The sequence below is a fragment of the Thamnophis sirtalis genome, unplaced genomic scaffold (genome assembly GCF_051295495.1).
Source record: "Thamnophis sirtalis isolate CommonGarterSnake01/CBP01778 unplaced genomic scaffold, rThaSir2_p1.2 scaffold_3, whole genome shotgun sequence".
NCBI lineage: Eukaryota > Metazoa > Chordata > Lepidosauria > Squamata > Natricidae > Thamnophis > Thamnophis sirtalis.
In genome coordinates, this window is record NW_028261383.1 from 176,736,008 (window position 1) to 176,756,920 (window position 20,913).

General features: G+C 43.0%; 1 protein-coding gene across 1 annotated transcript in view; it reads left to right on the forward strand.

Moving 5' to 3' along the window:
* DOCK6 (dedicator of cytokinesis 6) overlaps positions 1-20,913 on the forward strand; it is a 124,474-nt gene that overhangs the window by 36,906 nt on the left and 66,655 nt on the right. The window contains exons 10-18 of the mRNA XM_087711072.1: positions 798-878; positions 2,191-2,347; positions 3,292-3,416; positions 6,198-6,291; positions 8,069-8,231; positions 15,485-15,602; positions 17,456-17,526; positions 19,088-19,226; positions 20,380-20,481. Of these exons, the coding sequence (XP_087567198.1) occupies positions 798-878; positions 2,191-2,347; positions 3,292-3,416; positions 6,198-6,291; positions 8,069-8,231; positions 15,485-15,602; positions 17,456-17,526; positions 19,088-19,226; positions 20,380-20,481 (1,050 nt within the window). The remainder of the gene's footprint in view (positions 1-797; positions 879-2,190; positions 2,348-3,291; positions 3,417-6,197; positions 6,292-8,068; positions 8,232-15,484; positions 15,603-17,455; positions 17,527-19,087; positions 19,227-20,379; positions 20,482-20,913) is intronic.

The following is a 20,913-nucleotide window of genomic DNA, read 5'->3' on the forward strand; positions in this document are numbered from 1 at the left end:
CTTTATAAATTAAGAAATTGTATGTAATATCCTGTCTTCTGAATATGTTAATCCACTTGAGATTCCAACATAAAGTCAGCATTTTACAACAGAGTTAATGCCTATGTTATTTTTTACATTCTTTTGAGTTGCTTAGTATAAAATGAACTTCGTTAATAATTCACACTTTTCATTTCAGATTTGTTCCCTTAGTATTGAAAAAAGCCATTTCTGAATATAGGACTAGTTTCAGTTTTGGTTTTCAAAGTCATTAAAAGTTGACTTTCTTGTCTTGTAATGAATAACACTTGATGTCAGGCCTGCAATAATATTCCTGTTAGGATCTTTGGCCTGCCACACTTTCTCTTATTTCATTATGCTGTTTCATTAGTGTAGTAGTTGGGAGGGGGGAATAGACAGGAGTAGGATTGTGGAATGTATTGTTGTCATTCTTTTCTAGAAGACCAAGGTCAACTTTTGTCTCCGCACCAATACACCTGACCGGAAGAAGCTGGGTGTGGATGCCAGCACGGAAGAAGAAGATTGGACCATGTGATGGATTGTGGTTGTGGGGAGAAGATCATGAACTTTTAACTGGATGGGATTCTGATGTCATTTCCAGAATTGGGATTAACACAGATGTGCTAAGATGTCTGATTTATTAAATTGGAACTTCAAGGATCGTTTTGCCTTGGACTCTGATTTAATTCTACATGGAATGCTAACACTTGAGATGGTGATCAAAATATCTTGATTTTATTCTTAGGAACTTCAGGATGTCTGTTAGATTTTGTAATATGTTTTCTCTTCCATTATAGTTGGAGAAAGTGCTACAGCAAGGGGACATCGGTGAATGCTGTGAACCTTACATGGTTATGAAGGAAAGCGATGCTTTGAAGGTAAATAAAATCCAGCACAAATAAACTGACTGCTATGTTTGTAATTCTAATAGAAGAGAGCATAGGTAGTTCAGGGTTGAACTATGGATAAGGTGACCAGATTTTCAGATTGGTAAAGAGGGACACCATTGACCGGGGGGGGGGGGGGGTCTTGATTAAAAATTTTTTATGGAGCAACAAAAATTTTCATGCAGCGCAAAAATAGTATTGTAATATATTTTTTTATTTCAACGTAACTACAATTTACAATATAATACATTTATTTACACTTATATTTATTAAATATATTTACAAAAATTATGTACAGTATTATTTAATTCTTTGGCATATTTCTCACTTGAGTGAATTTTTTTTAGTAGATTGCTGTCGTTGTTTAAAAGGTCATGAAATTTTTCACTAGAATTTGTTAAATTATATTTCACACATAAAACGGCTTTCAAAATCTCAACACTTAATTGTGATTTTTCTGATGTCCACACTTTATTTACCGTAGAAAAAAACATGTTCAGTCGCAGCAGACTATTTAAAAAAAGATTCTATACAAAATACAAAATACCAGCTGCAGTTATTCACTTAAGAACTGTGGCAAGAAAGGTGGTATAATGGGCTTATAAGCGAGCTGCAACGTGGCAAAAATGGGGGAGCAAGTGAGTGAGCGAGAAGGGGCCAAAATTAAAAATGAAAAATCGGGACATTTTGATAACGATAGCGGGACCCGGGACAAATTGTAGAAAATCGTGACTGTCCAGCGAAAATCGGGACGTCTGGTCACCTTAACTATGGAATTCTTGCTTCTCTGAGTCTGGGAGTTTATTGCAGACATTTCATTCCAGGCTTGGTAACATTATTAGTGTGAGTGTGAGGTTTACTGCATGTAATAGTAGCTTGCTCTGCCAGGGTTTTGATTTTTTTTGGGGGGGGGGTGTATTTTGAAAATGGATAGTTTGTTATGTAGGACAGATCTGTTAATTTAGCTCCCAAACTTGGCAACTTTAAGACTTGTGGACTTCAACTCCCAGAATTCTCCAGCCAGCTCTGTCCACAAGTCTTAAAGTTGCCAAGTTTGGGAACCACTGATTTAGCTTAATTGCATCTGAATCACTCCCCTTCCTCCAGTCATTTTCACTGGGATAACAATAGTTTGCCATTCAGAATGATTATTTAGGCAGTTTTTCCTAACACAGAATTTCCTGCCGTTTTGCCTTCTGAAGCCCAGCTACACCTACAGAGCACAAGTTTGGTTAAAACTGCGATAAGGATCAAACAATTAGAATTGAAACCCAGTGACGGTGTTTTCTGCTTGTGCTTTCAGAACAAGGAGAAGCTGGAGAAGCTGCGAGTGGCAGGAGAGCAATTTTGCACCCGGTTGGGGCGATACCGCATGCCATTTGCCTGGACTGCCATCCACCTCATGAACATAATTAGCACTACTGGGATCCTTGAGAGGGATGCTTCAGACTCTGAAAACGGTTAGTCATTTGAAGCTGGGTTCAGCGTAGAAGAATTATCTGCATTCGCATCATAATTTCTTATTGAGTTCTGTTCTATTTGTTTTGGTATTTAGGTCTTGGCCCCAAGATAGGATAGGAGCGGGCCTCTTCAGATCAAGCATTTATTTTTAAAAGCTTCTTCATTTTGTTAAGTTGTCTAGAACAATAATAAAGCAGTCTTTAAAAAATAAGTCTAATAATTTGAACTTTCCATAGGCATTTATAGTTATTGACTTACCTCCTTGCAGCAAACAGCTTGTTCCAATTTATCCTGATTAGCACAAGAAAAAAAAAATCTGCCTATGCTTCCCACCAATTTGCCTTCTTGCAGCAAATAGTCGGTTTCACTTTGAACCGACTAGATCAGCAGGTCAGCGGTTCAAATCTCACCGGCTCAGGGTTGACTCAGCCTTCCATCCTTCCGAGGTGGGTAAAATGAGGACCCGGATTGTTGGGGGCAATATGCTGACTCTCTGTAAACCGCTTAGAGAGGCCTGAAAGGCCTATGAAGCGGTATATAAGTCTACTGCTATTGCTATTGCTATATTCAATTTCAATTTCAGTTTCAGCACCGGGCTCCCAATGATCAGCTGTTTCAGGCTGCAAGGATTGCCATAGCCTATTGCTGCCTCAAGCCCCATTTTCCCCGTTTGCTGTAAGGAGGTAAATTGCTGGGAGGCAGAGGAGAAAGGGTGGGGGCCGATGGGTATAGGACGCACCCAAATTTTCACCCTCTTTTACAGGGGGGGGGGGAAGGTCCGTCTTATACTTTGAAAAATATGGTACTCTCTTTTTTTTCTGTGCTGGAGATAAGGAATTCGAATATTATAATAGTAACATATCTAACTGTTGGGTTATTTCTTGCTTATGACCTCTGAGGACATATGCGTGACTTTCCTATTGAACACTCTCTCCTTTTGCAGAGCGCAAAGGTACCTGGAATGAGCGCAAGAGGAAAGCCTATGGACGGCTGAGTGTTGGGGAGGAGATGTGCAGCTTTAGCAACTTCCGTCCAGCCACCCTCACAATCACCAATTTTTTCAAACAGGTTAGAATGTTTTTTGTATTAGCCTCACCCAGAGCATCATGTAGGTTTAACGTTTCTGCGAGAATGCAGATATAGAATCGGGGGGGGGGGCTGTTTGTAGGGCACTATTTGTTTCCTCACTTGATGCATCTGTGAAGCGAGTGAAGCATGGACTTCCAGAATCTCTTCTGGAAAAAATGATAACTAGCCTGCCATGAAAGAGGGAGAAATCACTTTTCTGTAGCTTCCAAAATGAAAATATGTCAGTGGGGTGGACGCAGCATTCTTGCTTAACGGAATGGGGTAAGTCCCAAGGTCTTAAAGGAAGATGGCTGGGAGAAGCAAAGCCTTCAAGATGCCCTTGTCTCCATATCTCTTGGCATGCTGGATTTGTAAAGAGTCTGTTTTTAAAAAAATTCTGTTTAATCAACATTAAAAATATTACAGTTAACATCTCTTTAAAAAGTTTAATCAATTTGCAATGCTAGATTTTAATTAACTATAATATAATATAACTATATGAGTTATATTATTATTTTATAGATGTCTACATACTTTAGAAAAAAAATCTAATGTACTACAGGTAGTCCTTGCCTTATGCCCATGATTGAGACCACAGAACAACACACACAATATAAAATTTATGTTGTTAAGTGAACATTTGTTAAGTGAGTTTTGCCCCATTTTATGACCTAATTATGACACAATTATCTTCCATAATTGTTGAGCATTTCCCTGTCAGCCAAATTCCTAAATATTTTACTTTTTTTACCATTTGCATTCCCATGTTTCCCTCTAATTCTTGCTCCTGTTTTTTTGGTAAAGTTCTTCATGATGATCTTCGTTTTGTTCTTACTAGTTTTACATCCCGCTATCTTACCAAATTCCTCTATTTTTTGAATTAATTTAATTCCTGATTTTACTGGACCCTCTAATATGAATACCATATCGTCCGCAAATGCCTGTGTTTTATATTCCTCTTTTTATAAAAATTTTAATCCCTTTATTTCTTGCTTGTTTCTAATTTCTGTTAATAGAACTTCCAGTGTTAGTATAAATAATGAAGGTAATAATGGACAAGCCTGTCTCACTCCTTTCCATATTTTAAATTCTTCTGTAGTGTCACTATTTATTATTATTTTTGCTGTCTGGGCCGAATAAATTGATTCTTATCATTTTTATAAATTTTTCTCCAAATCTCATCATTTTTAACTGTGTGATTATGAAATGCCAATTCAAGTTATCAAAGGCCTTTTGGGCACCTAAAAAGACCAGTGCAACTTGTTTTCCCGGATTCTCTTCATAATATTCTAGTGTGTTTATAATTATCCTCATATTATTTTTTTAATTGGCATTTTGGTAAGGAGCCATTTTGACCTGTGTGAATGATTTCATTTAATATTTTTTTAAATTCACTCTGCCATTATTGATGTAAAGATTTTATTTACAAATACAGGCAAGGTATAAGAAAGACAGAGAAAGGGATGGATTTTATAAGGAGCCACAAGAGCTGGATAAAATTTTACAGGGAACTGAAGAAAAATCGATTAAAAAAAAATATCACTTATTAAAATTCAAAATGGAAGAAGAAACTGTGAAAGAAACGATGATAACATTGGCGATAAATTTTGGGTATAGTATAGAATTGGCGGAATGGGAAGAAAATTGGGAAATAAACTACAAATTAACGATGGCAACGGCTTATAGCGAGAACATGTACAAGATGTTCTACAGATGGCACCTTCCACAGCGAGAAATGCAAAAATGTTCCCGGAGTGTTCACCTATCTGCAGGAAATGCAACAAACAACATGGAACATACTACCATATGTGGTGGACGTGCACAGCTGTGAAAAAGTATTGGAAAAAAATAAAATCTTGGCTAGAGGAGATTACTACACATCAAATTGCACTAAAACCCGAATTATTTTTGTTAGGGATTATAAAAGGAAATTATGAAAAAAATATTAGATACTTAATTCTACACATAATTACGGGAGCGAAAATTACATTCGCTCAGAACTGGAAAAATAATTATACACCAACAGAAGAAAATGTAATTAAAAAAATATTGGAATGTGCAGAGATAGATAGGCTCACGAAAGAACTAAAAGAGAAAGAAGAATCTGAATGCTACTCCGTATGGGATTTATTGTACAATTGGCTAGAGGAAGGGGGGGGGGGAAGCAGGAAAGCAAAAAAGGAAGGAAGAAGGATCAACAAATCAATAAACAACTACAAAACCGGAAAATGACTAAAGGATAGAAATATGAGATATCTTCCATCCCTCTGCCATGACAGGGAGGCACCGCAGAGAGGTGAAAGAGCCACATGGGTCACATTGTGGCTTCATGCGATAACGGGCTTCAGGAGGAGGACGGGATGCCACCTCCCCCATTGTGAAGTGCACAAGTGAAAAAGTTCATTCAATCTATTCCAACTTCTCGAGATCTTTACTTTTACGAGAAGTTGGAATTGATTGAGTGAAATGTGATGGGAGAAATGCGATTGGAGCTGGGCTGGGGTGACGGCGTGCATGTGTGCACACCAAGAGGGCTCTGTGTGCCAGATCTGGCACATATGCCATAGGTTCGCCATCACATCATTAGGCTATTTTGAGTACAAACCAGATTTGAAGGATGAGAGTCTTGGCATGTTGTCTGTCTTGATTTTTGAATACCGAAACTCTGCATAGACATTTGTGGATGTAGTAGAGGACACTCATAAGAGGCTTTATTCACTACACTGGTGAATGCCACCTTCTTCACCTTCTGTCTCTCTTCATTGTCACCTTCTTTGTCAGGAAGGCGATCGTCTCAGTGATGAGGACTTGTATAAATTCCTAGCAGATATGAGGCGCCCATCTTCTGTCCTGAGAAGACTCCGTCCAGTTACAGGTAAAGTTCAAAGTTTAATAAATTTATATCCTGCCCAAACCCGAAGGACTCCGGGCGGCTTACATAAAACAATTCTAAAAAAAAATACTAAAAAATTTAAAATAGAGAGAAAACAAATTAAAAAGACACATCATGCACTCAACCTTAGTGGGGCTGGACCTCGTTCATGAGGTCAACAGCCCCAGGCCTGCCGGAACAGCCAGGTCTTAGTAGACTTTCGGAAGGCCGAGAGAATGGGGAGGGCCCGGATCTCTGGGGGTAGATCGTTCCATAGGGCTGGGGCAGCTACGGAGAAGGCCCTCCCCTGAGGAGCCGCCAGACGACATTGTCTAGTCGACGGCACCCGGAGAAGGCCCAAACTGTGAGATCTTATCGGACGCTGGGAGGTATGTGGCAGAAGACGGTCTCGTAGATATCCAGGTCCTAAGCCATGTAGGGCCTAGACCAGATTAAAACTCACTGTCTCTCGCTTTCTAGCCTGGTGCCAATTTGGTGACTAGACCAAATTAACTCTCTTTCCAAATTGACTATGTAGGCACCCATCCACAAAACATGGGCTGAAGCTATCGGCCATGCAGAGTCACTGCGTTTATTTGTTTGTTTGTTCAATCCATTCATTCATTTTCCATGTCCACCCATCTCAGGCAATGATTTTTGTCATTTAAATCCCACTACTCTATGGATGGCTCTCAGAATTCCCTTGACTCTTCACTCATAGAATTGACCCTTCACACATAGATCTCCCTGCTCAATGCCAAGATATAATATGCTTTGTTTTGTTATAGTGTGGAAATACTATTACAAAACAAAGCCTATTATCCCTTACATTGTACATGAAGATCTATATGTTGACGAGGGGTGTTAGATTTTAATGTAATATGATTGCACATGTATACTGTCTTCTCTTTTTTTTTCTTTAAAACTAGGATATATTAAGTATATTGATATGGAAGCATAAATACCATTAATATAGATTGGAGTTTGCTCAGAAGCGGAAATACACCAATGAGAGGAAGAGTGGGAAACAGAAGGTAGAAGAGAGATGGAAGAGAGGGATAGGAGAGAGGGTAAGGGGGGAAGATGAGGAGGATAAGGAGGAGTGGAATGAAGAGAGAGGAGAAGGAGAAAGGAAGGGGAAGTAGAGTAGTATGGAAGCTGAAATACACCAATGAGAGGAAGAGTGGGAAACAGAGGAGAGAAGAAAGATGGGAAGAGAGGGATAGGAGAGAGAGTAAGGGGGGAAGATGAGGAGGATAAGGAGGAGTGGAATGAAGAGAGAGGAGAAGGAGAAAGGAAGGGGAAGTAGATTAGAAAAGGATGATGGAGGGAAGAAAGAAGGTAGGAGAGAGGTAGAAGAAAGAGGTGTATGGAGAGCAGAAGAGCTAATAATGGGTTTTTATCTTTCTGGGAGTTGACGACGAGGAACTGATATAATTACTACTTAACACAATAGGATATTGGCTATGTAATAGTATACATGTGATTGTATGTCATGAAAATGGAAAATAAAAAAGTATATTTAAAAAAAAAAAGATCTGTGTGTGAAGGGTCAATTCTATATCTGCTGTTGACTTCCAGGAGTCTGGCTCTTGCTCCAGCACCTTCTAGTGCTCGTCCTTCAGCTTCAGAATGGCTTCACATGGGATAAAGATGGATTCCAGTATCCCCCCATCGTCCAGCTGTCCATGGTCACTCTTGGTGCTTGATGCATGGGTAGACATGTTGCTCTGTATGTGCAGTAAATCATTCCTATATTCCTCTTGTTTTTGCATCACAGCTCAATTCAAGATTGATATTTCACCAGTGCCAGAAAATCCTCATTATTGCCTCTCACCTGAACTGCTGCATGTCCAGCCTTACCCTGATTTGCGTGTCCGACCCACCAAGGAGATCCTTGGATTCCCAGTTCGAGAAGTCTACATCCCTCATACGGCATATCGGTGAGCACACATCTTGTGACATTGCAAGGGTAGTTCCCTTAGAGGAAAGAAGCTCTCTTTGGGGTGTTTTCTTACTTTCTTACTTGAAACTTTCAAGAAAACGCTTTCCTCCTTTCTCCTTTTTCCATTTTGTGTGTTAAAATATAATCCTTATTTAAAAGTCTGCAGGAGAACCTAATAGTACTTATATACCACTTCATAGTGCTCTACAACCCCCTCTAAGCAGTTTATAAGTCACCACATTGTCCCCGACAATCTGGGTCCTCATTTTACTGACCTTGGAAGGATGGAAGGCTGACTTTGAGCCAGTGGGAATCGAACTGCCGAATTTCTGGCAGTTGCCAGAAATAGCCTGCAATACTGCATTTAACCACTGTGCCACCATGGCTCGTATGATGATGTCTCTGCCATCAACCAGCATAATGGAACCCAACAGGGATAAATATGCTGACTGCCTATCTGGATTACTTTCTTCTGCTGATCTCTTACTCGTTCACCTCTATGGCTACAGGGATAGTCATAGTTAACTGCAATGTACATTTGTTCAGGGTTCAAATCACCCCATTCAGTCCTCTGTGGTTCTTCATCTGAAAAGGGGCATATGAAGTTGCATTGGGTAGGTATACTGTCCAGCCTTTATAGAATAGGGAGGATAGGTCTTGTTAAATATAACCTCATGTTTGTTATAATAGTCCAGTGGTATGAAAGAAGTAGAAGTCCTCCACTAAGGCAGTGGTTCCCAAACTTGGCAACTTTAAGACTTGTGGACTTCAACTCCCAGAATTCTCCAGCCAGCTCTGCAGAGCTGGCTGGAGAATTCTGGGAGTTGAAGTCCACAAGTCTTAAAGTTGCCAAGTTTGGGAACCACTGTAAAATAGTCAATAGGAGATAAATATCTCCTTTGTCAGTGATCTGAGACTTTACTTTCACAATCTGTTGTTCCATATGGCAGCCAGTTACCTCTGCCAGAGTCACTGGTCACATCACTTGATAGGTGTAATAGTATCCTCCCTAAGGAATATCTTTTCCTCCTGTCTCGCCTGCTTCTTGAATCCAGAGCAGCTTTTTCCCCCTGTCCAGCCATCTGCTGCTTGGCTGCTTCCAGTAAGAACCAGATGGTGAAATTCTGTTGTTGCCCGTGGGCCTCGGGGAGAGAAGAGATTGGCTCTCACAGAAGTGTTTCTCTGTCTCTGCTGTTGGATGGTAGCACTTGAGACCCCAAACACTGAAGAACTTTCACTTCTTTCACTGCATGTCCTCTACTTACTTTCCATAGACTGACGTCCCTCAGTCCTTTCCCCCATCCATTCTCCTAAGGCAAGCCTTCTTAGGAAAGAGCTTTGTATTTGTATTTTATTATTTGTATGCGGCCCTTCTCCGGGAGGACTCAGGGCGGCGAACAATTCAAGGGGGAAAAAAAGTGGAACATAAAAGACAAAATACAAATAATAAAAGTAGACAACAGTCGCACAACCATACAAGTCGAGAGGGGAGGGGAACTCATCAACCCCAGGCCTGCCGGCAAAGCCAGGTTTTGACGGCTTTTCGGAAGGCCTGGAGAGAGGTGAGGGTCCGAATCCCTGTGGGGAGTTCGTTCCAGAGGGCCGGAGCTGCCACAGAGAAGGCCCTCCCCCGGGTAATAGCCAGGTGGCATTGGCTGGTAGATGGCACCCGGAGGAGGCCAACCCTGTGAGATCTAATGGGTCTGTGGGAGGTAATTGGCAGCAGGCGGTCTCTCAAGTACCCAGGTCCAATACCATGAAGGGCTTTATAAGTGACGACTAGCACCATGAAGCGTATCCGGAGACTGATCGGTAACCAGTGCAGCTCGCGGAGGATAGGTGTAACGTGGGTGTACCGAGGTACACCCACAATTGCTCGCGCGGCTGCATTCTGGACGAGTTGAAGTCTCCGAATACTCTTCAAGGGCTGCCCCATGTAGAGTGCATTGCAGTAGTCCAGTCATGTGGATGCTTTCTAATACGCCTGGCAAGGTCTTACAGTGTCACTGATTAAATCGCAATTGCAAACTGGGTCTTTAGAAAAGGAAAAGCATGCCAGAAAGCTCTTATTATTATTGTTTGTTAAATTTCTAGGCCGCCCAATCCCGGAGGACTCCGGGCGGCTTACAAAGAAAGAAAGAAAAAAAGCAAAATAAAAGAATAATTTAAAAATTCCCAACACACATAACATTTCTAATCGGGGCTGGACCTTAACAATAAAGTCAACAGTCCCAGGCCTGCCGGAACAGCCAGGTTTTAACAGCTTTCCTGAAGGCCATGAGGGTGGGTGAAGTCCGGACCTCTGGGGGTAGCTGGTTCCACAGGGTCAGAGCAGCCACAGAGAAGGCTCTCCTCCGGGGGCCCGCCAGCCGACATTGTCCGGCTGACGGCATCCAAAGGAGGCCCACCCTGTGGGAACTTATCGGCCGCTGGGAGGTGTGTGGCAGTAGGCGGTCCCGTAGATACGCTGGTCCTGAGCCATGTCGGGCTTTAAAGGTGATAACCAAACCAGGGTATAGCAGATACCCTGTTTATTCTCTCCATCAGCTTTGCTAGTGAAATAAGTTGGTGCACTGAAGAAAAGCTGTGAGAATTGGGGAGAATTGGGGTGGAATTGCTACAGCTGACCAGTATATCCCTATAATGCTCTTGGTACTGAAGAAATGCCAGCTAATAACTGAGACAACTTTAATCCTTGCCCTAAGACCTCTGCTGCACAGACTGTTAAATCAGGCGTCACCTTAAAAGAGATCTGGGTAAGCTGAAAAGAAGCTTATAAGATTGAAGCAGCTGTGATTGTCATTGCTGAAACTTGGCCGTATGTTGCTTGAAAGAGATGCTTATTTATGCTTGGTCCTGTCTGAGGTGTGCTGTGGGATTCTTATTAGTTAACAGCCATACATCATAAAGAGCTTTATGCCACTCCTTCCCTGGAGCAGAGAGACAGGCTGGTGAAGCTTACCCAGCTGGGTCTGGAGATGAGTTTGGGAACTCTTCTCAGAGAGCAAATGGCATATGGGAGTCCATCTCCAATTTGGAAGCTAATATGATTAACAATTTTTTTATTCCCCTTAATAACTCGGACAGGCTTTCACTAGTCATTGAAAACTTTCGCAGAGAGAGACATGAATTCCTCCAAGCTTTCATATATTCTCCCTTTGCACTCTAGCGTGCCATGTGGTCCAAAGGGTTTCGTATAACTTGCCCTAGGGAGTGGGGTTTGCTGTCACACAGAGTTATGTTACCTAGTAATGAAATATCTGCAAGAAAACAGTTCACACAGCACCAAGGACCCCTCATTTCAACTCTGAGCTACAAATATTCTCCTTTATAGAGTGGAGCTCTCAACATAGTGGAAATAGGAAAGTCTCCATGATCCCTGATTGCCTGCAAAAGTTAGGGCATGGCAGTGCCTCCCTATATCAGTAAGGGCCTCCCTTCTGGTTGCTTGTATTGGTCGGGCAAGTGAACTCTAAAGAGATGCAGTAAATAGAATTAGGAAGGGGGTTTGGTAGCAATAGCAATAGCGGTTAGACTTATATACCGCTTCATAGGGCTCTCAGCCCTCTCTAAGCGGGTTACAGAGTCAGCATAACGCCCCCAACAATCCGGGTCCTCATTTTACCCACCTCAGAAGGATGGAAGGCTGAGTCAACCTTGAGCCGGTGAGATTTGAACCGCCGAACTGCAGATAGCAGTCAGCTGAAGTGGCCTGCAGTGCTGCACCCTAACCACTGTGCCACCTCGGCTCTAGATAGATAGATAGATAGATAGATAGATAGATAGATAGATAGATAGATAGATAGATAGATAGATAGATAGATAGATAGATAGATAGATAGATAGATAGATAGATAGATAGATAGATAGATAGCAGTAGCAGTTAGACTTATATGCCGCTTCATAGGGCTCTCAGCCCTCTCTAAGCGGTTTACAGAGTCAGCATAATGGCCCCAACAATCCGGGTCCTTATTTTACCCACCTCAGAAGGATGAAAGGCTGAGTCAACCTTGAGCTGGTGAGATTAGAACCACTGAACTGCAGATAACAGTCAGCTGAAGTGGCCTGCAGTGCTGCACCCTAACCACTGTGCCACCTCGGCTCTAGATAGATAGATAGATAGATAGATAGATAGATAGATAGATAGGTAGGTAGGTAGGTAGGTAGGTAGGTAGGTAGGTAGGTAGGTAGGTAGGTAGGTAGGTAGGTAGATAGATAGATAGATAGATAGATAGATAGATAGATAGATAGATAGATAGATAGATAGATAGATAGACAGATATAGAGATAGATAGATAGATAGATAGATAGATAGATAGATAGATAGATGATAGATAGATAGATAGATAGATAGATAGATAGATAGATAGATAGATAGATAGATAGCAGTAGCAGTTAGACTTATATACCGCTTCATAGGGCTTTCAGCCCTCTCTAAGCGGTTTACAGAGTCAGCATATCGCCCCCACAGTCTGGGTCCTCATTTCACCCACCTCGGAAGGATGGAAGGCTGAGTCAACCTTGAGCCGGTGAGATTTGAACTGCAGAACTGCAGTCAGCTGAAGTAGCCTGCACTACTGCACTCTAACCACTGCACCACCTCAGCTCTAGATAGATAGATGATATAGATAGATAGATAGATAGATAGATAGATAGATAGATAGATAGATAGATAGATAGATAGATAGATAGACAGATATAGAGATAGATAGATAGATAGATAGATAGATAGATAGATAGATAGATAGATAGATAGATAGATGATAGATAGATAGATAGATAGATAGCAGTAGCAGTTAGATTTATATACCGCTTCATAGGGTTTTCAGCCCTCTCTAAACGGTTTACAGAGTCAGCATATCGCCCCCAACAACAATCCGGGTCCTCATTTCACATAGATAGATAGATAGATAGATAGATAGATAGATAGATAGATAGATAGATAGATAGATAGATAGATAGATAGATAGATAGATAGATAGATAGATAGATAGCAATAGCAGTTAGACTTATATACCGCTTCATATGGCTTTCAGCCCACTCTAAGCGGTTTACAGAGTCTGCATATCGCCCCAACAATCCGGGTCCTCATTTCACCCACCTCGGAAGGATGGAAGGCTGAGTCAACCTTGAGCCCGTGAGATTAGAACCGCTGAACTGCAGATAACAGTCAGCTGAAGTGACCGGCAGTGCTGCACCCTAACCACTGCGCCACCTCGGCTCAACTGTAATGATCTTAAGCTAAGAAGTGTCAGAATGGATATTCTTAGATCATCAGGAAATTGCAAGGTTATTGACTAGACTGGGAAGTTGAGTAAACATTCCAGAAAAGTGGGGGTTGGGTGGCAAATCAATTTCATAATAGTGCCTAGAAAACAGAATGGCTTTGTCAGTGTAATCAGTTCAGTTCAAGGGAGGGAATGAATAGTTTTGGAAACAAAATAGAGAAAAGAGGCTATTGTTTTCCCCGTGCCTATTCTGTAGGTAAGCTTTGTAGTTTCTGGGAATTTTACATAGTGGAGCTGTGAAAAGCACAAAGCATAGCCTTATAGAGCAGTGTTTCTCAACCTTGGTGACTTTAAGTCCTATGGACTTCAACTCCCAGAATCCCCCAGCCAGCATAGCTGGCTGGGGAATTCTGGGAGTTGAAGTCCACAGGACTTAAAGTCGCCAAGGTTGAGAAACACTGTTATTGTCAGCTCCTCTCCATTAATTAATTAGGAAAGAAAGACCACGAGACTCTATGTGTAGAAATCAAGTGTACTTTTACTAATTAAGAATGGTTAAAGGCATAGTGAAGCGAAGTCTGAATATTTAGGCGCGAAAGCGATTGATATATAGAATAGCCCATTCCCCTCCCCTTGGCATCACAGCTACAGTCCAATCATAAGTCTTCCAAGTGTCAGGTGTGAGATAACTTCAAAAGGCATCACGAAGATGGAATGTCGGTGCCGTTAGTCCTGGCGGGAAACACCCACGCATGCGTAGTCCGATCAGCCAGGGAACTCCAGAACCTTCCTCCAGCACAATGAGTAACCCCTCCCAAATACCATGCCCTCCCTCCCCGTTTCATGGCAGCCGAAGCAGCAGCAAAGCAGAGGCTGACACTGCTGTTTTCCTCCAGCACAATTCCTTTTATATTAAGGCACTACTTCCTCTCTTTAAAACCCAGTTACTTTCAGTCCTTTAATCCTCTCTCTGCTCTCATTCCGGTCCAACTGGAAACTCTGAATCTGATGATATCATAACTTAAAGCCCTGCTGATAGAAGCCCGTGTGTTGCCTGATCCTGTCCAGCTTCTGTGCCGTGGAGTTGTAGAGGTTGTGCAGTGCCTGGCTGAATTGTATCACTCCATAGACCACTGTTTTTGGGAATTGCACAGGTTGAGTGTAGACTCAATGTATTTATCTTGGCTGGCCTGGCCTGAAGGGGCAGTGCTATGTAATTTGCTGCTATTTGTGGGGCTGGGATGATTTGCATGTCTGTACATCAGAGTTGTGCATGCCATGTCTCTGGTTCTTTCTGTGTGATCAGTCTCTTTCTTCCACCTTTCCAGGAAAACAAATCACATCTTTTTTAAGATGGCAAACAATACTGGGGATCAGATAGGCTGACAACAAACAAATAGAGCCGAGGTGGCGCAGTGGTTAAATGCAGCACTGCAGGCTACTTCAGCTGACTGCAGTTCTGCAGTTCGGCTGTTCAAATCTCACCGGCTCAAGGTTGACTCAGCCTTCCATCCTTCCGAGGTGTGTAAAATGAGGACCCGGATAGTTGTTGGGGGCGATATGGTGACTCTGTAAACTGCTTAGAGAGGGCTGAAAGCCCTATGAAGCGGTATATAAGTCTAACTGCTATTGCTATTGCTAACTTATTCTAAAGTGTATGGATCCTTATTCTCAAAACAGCATCTCCTAATTATGAAAGGCACATATCTTATGAAAGAATCCAGATATTTACAGAAGTATAAAGAATGACGGGTACAGAAGAAGCCACAAAAAATATCAAGAAGAACTGAGTATGTGTTATTGTGAGCACATAAAAGATTGAGAGGAAAAATGAAAAAACTTGGGAAGCAAAGAATAATGGGATAATTCTGAAAAACAGCAAAGCTAGCAGCGGAACAGGGGCATTCAATGCGAAAACATTCTGATTTGGAAGAAAACATTTTCTGCTTCTACGGCTTCAAGAATATACATTCCTCCTTTCTCCTCTCGTGACAAACATTTTTCTTCTCGTTTTCCCCCCCAGGAATCTACTCTACGTTTATCCACAGAGCCTGAATTTCAGCAGCCGCCAAGGCTCGGTGCGAAACATTGCAGTGAAAGTGCAGTTTATGGCTGGAGAGGATCCTAGCCAAGCCCTTCCTGTGAGTGAGACCCTCCCTCAACTGCTTTCTCCTGCCTCCTTTCATCCACCACTGGATTGTGGAGCAGAAGGGCGCCCCAGAAGAGATTGCCCCAAATATTCTCTCTTGAATCAGTTTTCACCTTTGAGCTCTCCCCATTTAGGGTGGGTGAGGGGCTTCATTTATGACAAGACCCACAACTTATATTCCTATAATTTCTATTTCCATTTTTAAAAATGTAGGGATTTTGAGTTTAGAAAAGAAACTCAAAAGTCCTACGTTTTCCCATATGACAATTGTACTATATCTGCAGCAGATTTAATACTCAAACCATGGGCTGGGCTTTTTATACTAAAGGCTGTCTGCTGTTTGCCAGCCGATTTAATAGCCAGTCAGGGTTTATCACTACAGCAGTGGTTCCCAAACTTGGCAACTTTAAGACTTCTGGACTTTAACTCCCAGAATTCTCCAGCCAGCTCTGCTGAAGTTGAAGTCCAGAAGTCTTAAAGTTGCCAAGTTTGGGAACCACTGCACTACAGGATGACCTGCCAAAAAGTTTGATAATCTCAGAAGAAATCGTGCTGGGTAACCAATTTAAGGGAGAATGACCTGTTCGCTGCCAGCAGGAATTTGCTTCAGATGCATTCAGTTCAGTTTTCCTTAAGAAATGATCCTGCAAAATAGGAACTTGTTCATGGTTTCAATCATGTTACAGAGCCTGAATCTGCAGCCAGGGTTTATGAAAGTTCTTAAGGGAGAGTGTCTGAAAGGCCATGTCTGTGTTTCTTGGTGGAGCTGGGAAAGTATTGGGTTTTGTTGCCTTGACTGTAAATGAGAATGTGAGAAGGGGGCTAGGGAGGGGGGTTTACTGGGGGGAGGGGGGAGGGGAAAAATATAGTTTCAATTTCCAAAACAATAAGAACGCACTTGTATACTGCTGCTCCTTTTTCTTTTTTTTTTCTTTTCCTTTTCTTTTCCTTTTTTTTCCTTTTCTTTCAATTTTAGTATAAAATACAAATCGAACAGATTAATGAATAGTAGAAATACACCGAAGCGAGGAGTAGAGGGAAAGAAGAGGGAGGAGTAGAGAGGGAGGGAGAGGGGAATGTAAGGAGGGTGAGATGGAGGGAAGGGGAGAAAGGAATGTCTGAGGGGGAGGGGAAGTAGAAGAGGGGAATGCTGGAGGGGAGAAATGAAAGTTGGAGGGGGAGAAGAAAGGGTGTATGGAGGATTGAAGTGTTATGTTGGTTTTCTATGGTGGAATAGAAGATGAGTTGTTTACTGTTTTCTTAATTGCACAGTATATAAGTGATTGTACAAAATGAAAATGAAAATGAAATAAAACAGTCTTCATGAGAAAGAGAATGTTATAATAGCAATTGAAAATACTTGAAAAGTGTAGCAGTAGGTTATCCTCATGGTATTTCTGGCCTTGAATAATCCGTTCCCAGAAGTGCCAGAATGGAAAGTATTGAAATATAGCAATAACAATAGCGCTTAGACTTATATACTGCTTCATAATAACTTTACAGCTCCAACAATCTGGGTCCTCATTTTACCGACCTCAGAAGGCTGAGTTGATCTTGGGCTGGTGAGAATTGAATTGCTGGCAGTTAGCAGCAGTTCGAGTCTCACCGGCTCAAGGTCAACTCAGCCTTCCAAGGTGGGTCAAATGAGGACCCAGATTGTTGGAAGGCAATATGTTGACTCTGTAAATTGGCATATGCGGTATTTGTGAGCAAATAGTGAAAATCATGTGGCCTTTCTAAGTGCTTGTTTCACTGGTTTATCTCTCATGCTCCCTCCCTTGGCCAGATGAGTTTCATGCTCTGTGCTCCTTACTGATACTGTTTTTCTTTCTCCTTATGCTCCAGGTTATCTTTGGGAAATCAAGTTGCAGTGAGTTTGCCAAAGAGGCTTACACAGCTGTTGTGTATCATAACAAGTGAGTCGTAAGAATTGAAGCAGGGGTGGGTTTAATTTTTTTTTACTACTGGTTCTGTGGGTGTGGGTAGGTGGGGGAGGGATGTGGCTGAGTGGGCGTGGCCAACTTGACATCACTCACGCACACTCAGTCACATGACCCACCACCACCAAGCCACACCTACCTAAACTGTGACGAAAATTTGTGGGACTGCGACGGAGGGAGGGGGGAAGAGATGGGAAAAACTCCCCAAAATAGACTGCCAGAGGATTTAGGGTGTGGAAAAGCCACACGTTTCCTAGAGGGAATCAATTTGAAGCATTCAACTTTGCAGCCTGGAGGCCACAACTGTGTTTATAAATCCAGTGGGCGAGTGGGGGGGGGGAGAGAGAGCAATGGGAAGAAAAGGCTTTGAGATAGGAAAAAATGCAGGCAGAGATGTTGAACTGTGCAAGCAGGGAGGGAAGAACGGAGGAAAGCTCACCCAGGGCCCTTCATCCGCTCCGGTGCCTGGAGAAAGCAGTGATGCCGGCCTGGGCCCCTCTCCGGCTAGCAAGTCCCCGGCCCAACTCTCCTCCCCAAAAGATTGTGGTCACCCGGGAGGACTCGTTTACTCGCTTACATCCAGCCAAGCTGCGGCCGAGGGGTGGAGAGTCCGGTGGTGCTCGGGGCACTTCTTTGCCGCTGTCCAGGATGCCAGACGACTCATCCCCTGCCGCACCTGCCACCCCCAAATTGTGCCCCACCACGAGACGTGCATCTTACCAGAATCTGGCAGCTCCGTTGCATCTCCGTTGCAGCCGGGGGGGGGGGGTTCTGCCTTTGCAGAAACGGGGCAGGCGCATGTGTAGCAGCTTTGTGATGTCTGCTTGCCGTCCCAGAGCACCACGGTCCCTCTCAGCCCCAGCACAGCATTTCTACCAAGGGCCGCCAGGCCGGGCTGGATGCCAACCTCGGAAGGCAAGCAGGCGTGGGGGACCGCGGGGAAGGCCATGTGGAAGGCAGGGAAGGATGCCAGGGCTGCGGGGAAGGGAGACATCTGTCAGAATCTTCACAGACTGTGAAACTTTGCGGACTGTTAATGATCACAATTTACAGCTGTATAAATAAAAGAGGATTTGGGGGGGTCTAGGATTGTGATTTATGCGTTCTCTGCAAGCCTAGGTCACAACAGAAGGAGCCGAGGTGGCGCAGTGCTTAAATGCAGCACTGCAGGCCACTTCAGCTGACTGCAGTTCTGCAGTTCAGCGGTTCTAATCTCACCGGCTCAAGGTTGACTCAGCCTTCCATCCTTCCAAGGTGGGTGAAATGAGGACCCGGACTGTGGGGGCGATATGCTGACTCTGTAAACCGCTTAGAGAGGGCTGAAAGCCCTATGAAGCGGTATATAAGTCTAACTGCTATTGCTGTTGCTAACAGGTGGCTCTAAATAGCTTACAGATACTTGTTTGGTTAGTCTATACTGAACTATGCAAACTTTGCCAGAAAAACGGTATTTGATTTCCTGTGTAAATCTTTACCGCAAATACGTAAACACGAAATTTTGTGTTGAATGGCAACTTCCCACCATCCCTGTCCACAGGTCACCTGAGTTCTATGAAGAGTTCAAGCTGAAGATCCCAGCCAATTTGACAGACAATCATCACTTGCTTTTCACCTTTTATCACATTAGCTGTCAACAGAAGCAGAACACACCTCTGGAGACTCCTGTTGGTTACACCGTGAGTTAGAAAAGAAATGCTGAGTTATGTGGGTACAAGGTGGGGGACTGTGATCCATTGTAAAGGGCCCCCAGTTTAAATTTCCACTATCCTCCATTGCAAAGGAACTCAGATAAAGGGACAGGGAGAATCCCCTGCTTTAAGACTATCCGTAAATCCGTGCACGAATCAAGAGTATGATCTGTCATTATATATACAGTATTTATATTTGACCAGTTTTCCTGGAATGCCCTTTACAGACACTCCTCAACTTACAACCATTTGTTCAGTGGCCATTCAAAGTTACAACAGCTTTGAAAAAAAGTGACTTATGGCCATTTTTCACACTTAGACCATCACAGCATGATCAAAATTCAGATGCTCATATTTATGACACTTGTAATACCCTGGGATCACATGATCACCTTTTGTGATCTTCTGACAAAGTCAACGGGAAACCAGGTTCAGTTAGTAACAGCCATGTTATTAAGTTAACGATTGAAGTAATTCCCTTAATAACTCTGGCAGGGAAGGTTATAATATGGGGCAAAATAAGGATGCCCTTCCAAATGTTGCTCAGTGGAATTTACTGTTGTCAATACCAATAGTAAATTGCCTTAAATGTGGAAAGTGGGATGGTTGGAGAAGAAGAATCCTTTTGTAATCCTTTTGTAATAAGATCACACAGGATGGACCTTCTCCAGGTACCTTCAGCGGGACAATGCCGGCTGGCGGTGCCTAGGAGTAGGGCCTTCTCTGTTGCCGCTCCAGCCCTATGGAATGAGCTGCCCCCAGAGATCCGGGCCCTACCCACTCTCATGGCCTTTCGCAAAGCCATTAAAACCTGGCTTTTCCAGCAGGCCTGGGGCTGTTGACCCCTTGATGGAGGTCCAGCCCCGTCTGATTGGGTGTCTGTTGTGTTCCTTTTTAACTCTGTTGTGTCCCGTTGTTTTTAATAATTCTTTTTAATTCTTAAGTCCTCCGGGATTGGGCGGCCTACAAATTCAATAAATGAAATGAAATTGTTCTATGTTCTATGTGTGATTGTCGATCTTTTTCTTAACAAAACTGATCTGTGGGACAGAAAGAGGAGAGGGTTGGGTTGCAGAGGGAAAGTGGCCGGGGAAGATGCCAAACCAGCAAGGATTTAACTCTGTCCGTCTTCTCTTCCTAGTGGATTCCTCTCATGCAACACGGACGGCTGAGAACGGGGCAGTTTTGCCTGCCGGTGTCACTCGACAAGCCTCCCCCCAGCTACTCCGTGCTCACCCCTGATGTAAGTAAGGAGCGGCTTCGTTTTCCTAGAGAGCCTTTCCTTACCTAGGCGGCCTTGTGAGAGATGCCTCCTTTCCCACTTCCTAGCCCCACTGCCCCCCCTCTCAGGTGGCGCAGTGGTTAGGGTGCAGGCCACTTCAGCTGACTGCTAACTGCAGTTCGGCGGTTCAAATCTCACCGGCTCAAGGTTGACTCAGCCTTCCATCCTTCCGAGGTGGGTGAAATGAGGACCCAGACTGTGGGGGCGAAATGCTGACTCTGTAAACCGCTTAGAGAGGGCTGAAAGCCCTAGGAAGTGGTATATAAGTCTAACTGCTATTGCTATTGCTATTGCTACTGCTATCTATCTATCTATCTATCTATCTATCTATCTATCTATCTATCTATCTATATCTATATCTATATCTATATCTCTGTCTATCTATCTATCTAT